General features: G+C 36.8%; 1 protein-coding gene across 1 annotated transcript; it reads left to right on the top strand.

Annotated features, from left to right (window-relative positions):
* The first annotated feature begins 2,461 nt into the window (after positions 1–2,461).
* Positions 2,462–9,148, top strand: LOC112167087 (SNF1-related protein kinase regulatory subunit beta-3). The gene is made up of 5 exons (XM_024304053.2): positions 2,462–2,697; positions 2,868–2,939; positions 4,916–5,046; positions 8,369–8,456; positions 8,529–9,148. Exons 4-5 carry the CDS (start codon positions 8,430–8,432, stop codon positions 8,853–8,855), a joined length of 354 nt encoding a protein of 117 aa, XP_024159821.1. The 5' UTR covers positions 2,462–2,697; positions 2,868–2,939; positions 4,916–5,046; positions 8,369–8,429; the 3' UTR covers positions 8,856–9,148.
* The last annotated feature ends 628 nt before the right edge of the window (positions 9,149–9,776 follow it).

The raw sequence follows: 9,776 nt of genomic DNA, 5'->3' as shown, positions 1-9,776 counted from the left end.
CGAGTTGGACTTGATACAGTCGATTTAAGCTTCTACAGTTCTACTCTTAATGGTGCCCTCCTTGATGGATATATAGTGTGAAATTATATGTCAGGCGTGGACCTGGTGGGTTTAGGTTCGTTGCGGGGCCTAATTAATTTAGGGTGTTTCTATTTGTCCCCATTAAATTTCTATGTAGATCTAGTAATTTTTTATTTACTAATATTACCCTCGTTAAAAAAAAAAAAAAAAAACTGCACATTAATCTTCATTTGTCTTCCTCAGACTTGCCACCGTACAATTCACTCGTTCTCCTTAGATCAACGGTCCTCGTCAACTAAATAATCCAAAGCAAAAATTTTGATCTTCTCCAAAACGGTAGAGAAGCACTTGAACTCTGCTCCTTTCTCTTAAGTAATGGAAACATCTAATAAAATATCATCATTCATGAATGATTGTGGAATGTGGACAGACCAAGTGGTAAACTATATATATATATATATATATATATATATATATGATATAAATCAACAGATGGAGGGGAAGGTGAAGGTAGATTTAGATTACTCAAGGTGCTTCATCTAAGAGATTATCAATGACAGATTTAGATTACTCAAGGTGCTTGCCAAGATATGGAAGACAAAGCAACAGTTATCAATGCCGGGTCTATTTAGATATTTGCTGGGTATAAATAGTTAGACCCTTAATTTATTCTCTTTGTTTGTTTTTTTTTTTTTTTGAGAATAAGATAATAACATTAATAAACGAAAAGATTACAACAAATTGGAATAACCGGTTAGGGTAGAACACCACAACACATATTCCTACCATGATCACTAGCTACGGGTCTGTCCCTATATGAGACATCCATGAGCCTAAAGAGCCCAACCCCTAAGTAAGTTTTACGCCCATAACTGTGGGCTACAATAAAAATTAACCAATCCCGAGTATCATGATACGACTTCGCCACTAACATCAAGACGAACCGCTTCACCCTCTTCAACACTGTGTCCCAAAACAGCCAGACAACGTTCAAGAGCAATTCACCATCACGTTGATAACCAGAAAGCACCGACAATTTAATGAATAGTCCCTGGGAAGAACACCATAGAAATGACACAATAAGAACAAGATTCCCAAACCCTAGCTCAAATGAGTCGGGACTTATTACTACACCTAAAAAACCAACAAAGAAAATCCTAAAAAGAACCAAAAAGAAACTAAGGCAACAAACTTTCCTTCCCATTGAAGCCACCAATAGCATCCCAGAAATTCTTGCCACCAGACAAATGCAAACAACTACAGCATCCCTTCCACCAGTTCTGACGTGCACCACCATCCCACCACTCACCCAGCAATCCAAGCCTTGCCAACTGCCCAATGACGCTCGACTTGAGTCTTAAACCACCAACCAAGATCGGCCCCGAACCACCTTTGCCACCAACCCGCTCTACCTGCAAACCGCCACCCAATCACCACCCAAGACCCATCGGAGGATGCCTCAAACCACCTGCACAGCCACCGTAGAGAAATCCAACCTCGATTGAATGCTACCAAGGTCCATCCTATGGTTCTTGTTCCAATTGGATTTGCCGCCGCCGCTGCCATCCAAAAAGAAGAAGAAGAAAAATTGATCGCTATATCCTTACCTACACCTACCATAACAAATTAGAGAACAACCCATACCCGTCAAACAATAGCCACCCTACCACGCCAAAGCCAAAGGCCCGCGTAGGCACGAGGATGCCACCGGAGAAGCAACCCAGCAAACCCTAAATGCACCAAGTTTTCTCTCCGATATTTGTGGAGCAGTTTTTTTGCGAACCCCCTGTAGTTTATTTATTCTTTGTGTTATTCTATTTCAGTTTGCCAAAAAAAGTCTCTCATGCTTCTAGACCATAGCCGAAAAAGTTTAACAGAGTAGAAACGGTAAGGGCAAATTTCATTTTACATCTCTGATATTTACACCCTAAATCATTTAAGCCCCTGCACTTTTCATTTCATCACGGTTGCTCTTGCACTTACCAATTTCAATCAATCTTGTCTAACCCTTGACTTTCTTGTCAACTATTTTGTGATGTATTTTAATGTAGTCACATACAATATAATTTTGCATGTCACATTAGTCTGTTAGATGAGAATCTATTAGATCCGCATTTTCAATTTACAAAATACTCGACAAAAGAACTAATGTTTGGACATGATTGATTAAATCGGAGAGCAGAGGGTTGCATGTGATGAAATTAAAAGTGCATGACCACAATTTATTTAACGTGTAAAAATTAGAGAAATAAAATGAAATTAGCTCAAACAGTAACTTAATATATATAAATGTTATGTGATATATTTTGCAATTAATTAATATAGATTTCGTCATTTCTACTAAAAAAAAGAAAAGCGAAAAGGTCATTTACCCTCCACACAATGCATATCTACAAAAACAAAATAGCGTATCGAAAAAAAAAACATTATAGTTGGGATTAATTCGAATCTGGTTTCGTAAAGAGGAATTTTACTGTTGTTGCGGAAAAACAAGTAATAGTTTCCCTTGCTTGCTTTGTATTTTGAAAATTGAGTTGTTGCGAACCAGCCTGGTGGTGTCTCTCTTGGCGGATTCTCCTAGAACCAACTCCCTTCCGGGCTGGATTTTCCCCATAACCGTCTCCACCCGGTCCCCCCCTTTTCAGCCTTTTTTTTCCATATATTTGCAATGCCCAGGTCAACACTCTTCAATCCCATTATGGGTTTCAATTCGATTCCTTGAGCTTATTCCTACTCTGGGTTTTGCTTCAAATCCGTCTCGTTTGGTTTTCGTGGCTAGTTTTCTTTTGATGAAATATCGTTTGGGTGACTCTTGATTCTTTTTGGGTTTGCTTGATTTCTCTCAGATAAGCTCTCAAGGGGTGGAGCTGAGAAGGCTGTTGATTGGTATTCAGGGTTGAGGAGATACAGTCTGTCAGGTAAGTCTGTTGTTGATGGGCTTTGAATTGATTAATCTTGTTGGTTTTCCCCTGTAAACATGTTTTAGATATAGTTTTTTTTTTTTTTTTTTCCTTTGAGGATGCTTAGGTTAGTTTAGTTTATGTGTGTGTGCATTGTGTGGTTTGCGGTTGCATGTTGTACTCTGAATTCGTAAATGAGTTAGAAGGGTTTGCATGTTGTAGTATTTGATTTTACCCTAGATTCTCGAATTCAATTTGGATGCCTTTTGAGCTTATGGAAGATTTGTTTCGTGGTTATCTGTCAGTTAATGCAATCCCCTATGCAAATAAATGTCAGTTATCATTTTGTTTTTTTGTTTGGATAGGAAAGAATCATTTGTAAAACTCTGTCCTATTCAAATCATGTTTCAGTCATATTTACGTTACTTGTCATATGGTGGTTTGCAGAATTCAGTTAGGTAGTTAGATTGCATTGTAGTAAATAGGACTGAAACAATGCAACCCTGCAAAACAACCTTATCACAAGCAATGTAAATAATAGGACGTAAATGGTCGCGTTTCAGTACTATTTATGTCACATTACACTTCTAGAATTTATGGAGCTACTGCTTCAGTCCTATTTAGTTACATTGCAGAATTCAGTTTGTTAGTTACATTGCCGCACAATCTTGCAATGGGACCACTATGAAAAGGAGACAGTCTGTATAATTGAGGAAAAAGGTTATAGATAGCTGTTTTCCCCGACAATCTTCCCAAACGTCATTCTTTCCTCGTTGCTCCTGTGGAATTGACAAACTGAAGCAGAAGTTAAGGCCTTGAGAGAGCCTTGCAAGGGCTAAGATATTTTTCTCCTATGCTTTCCGCATTCCCACAGAAACCATGTCATGAGACTTTCAATCAATATTGACTCCAGATGCCTTTCCATCACACAACTAATTATCCTTTTCATAGCCTACGTAGGAGATTTTTAATTGACCGTACTCTATACATTATGATTTACTGAGTTTTCATTGACCATACTCTTGCCACTAGCTGTAGTATCAAAAGCTGCAATTGCAGCCTTCAAAAATTTTTAGAGGAAGATATATGGTTATTTTTAAATACTCAAGACTTGATTTGTGTTAAGTCTCAAGATTTGGGCCCTGGAACCTTTTTTGACAGTTTTATGTTGATTTTAGTTAAAGAGACTCTTGGACGGGATATGTTGGACCTTATCTTGCATCTGGCTGTGTTGTCAGGTCCTTATATTTGATCTTGCATACATCAAAAAGTTTTGGTTAAATAACCCCCCCACAGATGGATTGTTCATGGGTCTCACTCACAATATCATTGATCCCACATTATTTAAGAATGTTAGTAAACTAGTCAGTACTTATAATATCATCGAGTACTAGTTACTGTGATTGAATTCCCAAAAAAAGAAAAGAAAAACAGAAACATGAATGGAAAGGTACTCCCATGACTAGCATATGGATTGAATTTGATATATTTTTGACAAGGTAGGTTAACAATCTATAGATTATTTCTTTAAGGATTCTGGAAAAACATGATAGAATGCGCATAATATCTAGTGGAACTAATACCGCAATGATTCATTTGGTTACATTAGCGACATTGAACCCCGACCTATCCTAATCTTAACCCATTTCTAAGACCTAGGAAAATTGAATTCACCGTTTCAGATGTATCAAAGTTACTCCATGTATTGAAGTTTCAATGTCTGCTTTGTTACCAGGAAAGACTTAGTTTTTCCTTCCCTGAGATTTTTCTTTGTTTCCTTTTACCTTTAAATCCCATTGTGGCCTTCTTAAATGGGACTAAATTGAAGTAGGCGGACTTATTGCTAGTGTGTTTGATTGCTTTTATTGTTTTACCATTTATCTTTAGAATTTGGCATGAAAATGATTGCATTTAGATTTTTGGGTAGTTTAGTTTTTGTAGAATATCCTATGGATAGCTCTTGATTCTACGGATTTTCCTTTAATTTCTTTCAGGTAAGCACTGGGTCTGCGGAAGTTCATATATATACTTAAAAGTGTTAGTTGCGTATGTTGGTTTGAAGAATAAGGTGGGCACTAAGAAGTCCTTCATTGGTAATTGAAGGGTTGGAGCCTCAGTCAATCTGGTAAGTCTATTCCTTAAAATGTAAGCTCGAGGATATTGATCTTGGGTGAGCTCTTTTTGATAAAGCAAATTTTTGCATCAGATGTACTTTTGAGTTAACTAATAGTATTCATTTCCCCCTGTATTGGTATTGGCCACATCTTTTAAAGGAGGATATTTTCTTGGAGATGTTAACTATCCGATGTGTTTTTTTTATTTGTGTTCTATGCTCTGTGTTCTTTTGAATTCAATGTGTCGGTCTAGTTCTAAATTTGTTAAAAGGTTTGCCTCGTGGTTTTAGGAATTTGGAAATTGAGTATTTAGGTTTTCCCAAAACTCTAAATTCATATAGGATGCTTTTTGGTTATGCATATATCATGATGATCATTAGTTACCAAAAATTTTGAGTAGGAAAACCATATCTAATGGGTCATCCCTGCTAGTAATGGATTGAACGTACTACTGTAATAAATGGTGAAGGCAAAATGCCATATGCTATCCTCGCTAGTAATAGGTCATCGCATTGTATTGTTCATGCTTTAATATGAATATTCTATCTGGATATTTAATAGTGTACTGCTTGTGATATTGTTTTGTTTCATGTGGTCAAACTTGAGAGTTTCTCTGTGTAGTGTTTCTGTGTGTTTAAAGTTCTACTTTTGTAACTTAGTCCCCGTTTGCTCTCTATGACACAACCCATCCGCCATTGACCTGGTTTGTGGTTTTATTTCTTCTATATATCTATCATAGAAAGAAACACTTTATTAAACTGAAGTCTTTCTTAGCACTATTAGTAATCCTTTCAATAAGCCACATAAGAGATTTCTAATTGAATTGAAGCCACCTGAATCCTGAAACAATAACCCTCTGGACTTAATTTGTACATGGATATGTGGTGTTTAACAATGAACATTAGGGCAATGCCTACTGGGCATGAATGAGTTTATGCATGTAAGAAACATGAATGAATGCTTTTTATGCAGGTGATATTAGAAGTTAATGATGGTTTATTTTAACACTTGTTGTGTGACCAAAGAGAATTTTTTTTTTTTAGTTGGCTGTCATGTTTATTTATCATTTGATATGAAACACTGCATCAGAAAAAGTCAACTGTAACATGTATACCTGGGGATAGGTACTAGAAGGTGACATCTGTGCTCCTCAAATCCTTGATAAAAATTATGAAACTTAAAGTAAATAGCTTTATTATTCTTTAGTAAAGCCACAGAGGCTATTCGTGACTGGATTATTATTCTATAAAATTTCCATTGAGGTTGCATCAGTTGGATCAAAAGCTGCGCAATCTGTAGAAGACCAATGGTGATTATGTAATGAGGTTTCAGTTTTGTACCCTCCACTTCAGTAGCAGCACTTTTAGTAATGATTAGTTAAGGTTCTCCACTCCTGATGATTGTCATTGACTTCACCCATTGTAGACTTTTAGATGATGAAAATGGTTATGTTAAACTTTCAATACTTGTGTGTTATGTGTGATCATCATGGTCTTTTACTGGAACACTGTTTGACAATTTTATGCTGGTTTGGGTCTAGATTATTATTCCTTTTAGTTTGGAATTCTTTCCGTTAAGATTTGCTATCCTTTTTTCTTGTTGTTTTTCTTCTCACCCCCTCCCCCAAATTTTTAGCATGCATTGGTTGACTTCTCTTTGTATATGGGATTTTCTTGGATTAGATTTGCTCAACTTTTAAATTCTAATTACTGTTGCAACTTGGGAAGTCCGCAACAAGGTTGTCAACAGCCTGCTGGTCTCAAGAAAAGCTAGTCTTTTGGGACATAATTTGCCTCTGGCTGAGGTTGGTTTAGCTAAGTAGACAATAGGTGTGATTGAGAAGGTTCATTTGTATGTTTTTCTAATGCTCCTCGTCTTAATTTTATCTTTGATGTGTCTGATAAGTACAAGTCACACAATTCACTTTTTGTAATTTGGCAACTTTTCACCCATTTTTTGTTAATCAGACCCTATACCTAAAGCCATTATATCTATGAATCTTTATCCTATTTCCCAAAATGTAATTTTCTATGCCTCAACTGTTGATAAATTTTCGGCACAAATCACAGTGTGTGTTTATAAAGACTTGTCTGAGGAGCACTTCCCAGGGAGGAGAAGATTGTGATTTGTGATTGGAAAAAGACGTGTCTTAAAGTGATCTGTCAAAAGGTGATGGCCTTCTTCCAGAAGGTCTATTTCAAACACCCTGAGCCAAAACAATTTTGACCCAGAAGCGTATGTTTTCTTAGGTTCTCGTCTGTTTTTGATGTTTTTTGGGCCAAAAGAACAGTGATGTATGCCAAATGGGTAAGTGCTGATTAAGCAAGAAAAATAATTCTTGTTTTAGTGGGTTTGTTTCATTTCAGCTGTTTTTCTTTACTTTGTTATCTCTGGTACCTGCTGGTTTATTCTTTTATTTATTGTCTCAATGCACTAAGAATCAAAGAAGAGCTTCCTGCTTATTATTATACTTGAATAGTGGTATAAAATTCCTAAAAGTCTTACGCCTCGCCTTATGGATTGTAAACCACCTTGCATTATGCCTATACCTTTAAATGAACTCATCATAAATGTAGCTAATATTTATCACCAATTTTAAATTTTCATAATGCTTAAGTTAAAAAGATACCGAGTGAGGAACTGTGTTATGTGTATAATTGGCTAAGTTGGATCAACAAATGGAAGTAGGACAATGGGTGCATCATCACTCCAAAAGCTTGGAAAGCTCCTCAACATTTTCTGTTCATTTGGTTAATCCTCATCAATTCTAACGTGTAACGGAGGCTTCTTGGTGTCATCTCTATGATGTTAGTGGTTTGCTTTCAGCTTTTTGTCCTTTTGCAAGTGGATATGTTAGAACTAGAGAGAATTGGTATATGATTCTGGTAGACTAGTAGTACTGCAGAGAAATTCTCTTCTGCTATTATGATGTCTGTGGGACACAGTTTGTGCTGATCCCCATCTAAAGTAAAGATAGTTGAGAGATTAACACTGTCTTGTAGGAAAATTAAAGCTGAAAGGATTGATCAATCTCAAGGTTGGCATTTGTTTATGCGGAGTTTGAGCTCTAGTGGTTAAAAGCATTTACTCCCATATCTGGGGTTCCTGATTCGAATCCAATCTCCTCCAACAATGCGACTTGCATGTTAAAAAATAGAGGAACTTTGTCTAATTAGGATTTCCTAAACATATGTGTATAGTTGAACTTTTTGGGTAGCTTCGTGGATAAATGTAATGTAATTTACATCAGTAACTCAGTAAGGAATCTAGTTCTGTATATGCAAAAGAATGTTGATTCAGTAAGCTGATGGAGGATAACCACTGGTCTTTCAGGTTCATCAGTGTTATAATCTTCTCCAGTTGATGATATAGTGCTGCTAGTTCCTATTTCAACATGAACAACTCATATGATGAAGATTATGTAAGCCCTCGAAATCTTCATGGTTTTGTTGTCTACTATTAAATGGGTGTTAACGTAAACGTTTCTGTGCAGGATGAAGCAACTGTTGCGGGATTTGAAGTTTTAAGATCACCTGATTCAAGTTACAACAATATGTATCCTGGGAATGAAGATGAGTCACGGGATCCACCAATTGTCCCTCCACACCTGCAACAGACCTTACTTAGTTACCCAGCAAGTAGAGACACTGCTGGAACTCTTCCTTCGCCCCCAAACGTGACCCTCAACCACCTTTACATTGAGAATCGGGAGAGCCCCCGGTCTGTGGTCGCACTTGGGTTCACTCATCGCTTTCGTTCAAAATTTGTTACCGTTGTGCTTTATAAACCAGTTCAAAGAAGGGGGGCTAGCAGCACTTAGAACATGCATATTAGGATACACCTATATTAGAGTTGGTTATGTCTAGTCCTTATATTATGATCCAATTAGTGGTATAAACCCAAATGAAAAACTAGTGGTGAAAGGTATTTATCGCCTTACAGAAACTCATGAATTTAGGCCTGTTCAACTTCTTTGTAGACTTGAAATGGATAATATAGTCTGCAGGGTAGATCTGCTATATTCTGAAGAGCATTTAAGTATTCTTTCCAACTATTATACGAAATGGGGTTGGCTGAGCCCCTACATAGCGATCAAAATTGCTATTTCAAATCCTCGATGCTTGCATTTGTGACTTGTGGATATTAAATGCTTGCTTTGTACAGTCTTATCCCTGTGATTTGGTATTTTGGTATGGATAATTCGGTTTGAATGTTCAACAATTCTAGCAGCAAAATGGGTTCAATTATTTGTCACAAGTCCCCAATTCATGTGTTTGACTTGGAAGCTTATCTCCCGGTGGAGTTTCACTGATGGTGTACGTGTCCCAAGCATATCTGATCTATTTGATATATTTTGTGCTTCAATCATTCAGCTAATCTTTCAATAGGTACGGTCAGTACTTATCCTCCTTCCCATATGGTGGTGGTAAGAGAATTAAAGTACTATGCATTATTGATGGGTTTGGTATTGGTAGTAGTCAATGCAACGGAGTTGATAAGTTTATAGGCTTATCACGTAGCTCAATACTGATCTTATACGACAGAATTTGGAAGACAGAGATGTCATTGAGATAAATCATAATTTATGGAACTGTGGAATCCTGTAAGCTGGAAGTTTTGATACCTTTAAGTACAATCCTTCTCTAAGATGTAAATGGTTGAGTTGCAGTGGTGCATAAAGAATTGGAGATACATTCACCTTCTGATGTATAGCTCACCTGCCCATATATAATCTAATTCT

The sequence above is a fragment of the Rosa chinensis genome, chromosome 5 (genome assembly GCF_002994745.2).
Source record: "Rosa chinensis cultivar Old Blush chromosome 5, RchiOBHm-V2, whole genome shotgun sequence".
NCBI lineage: Eukaryota > Viridiplantae > Streptophyta > Magnoliopsida > Rosales > Rosaceae > Rosa > Rosa chinensis.
Note: the sequence above shows the minus strand (reverse complement) of the source record. Positions and strands in the feature narration are given on the sequence as shown.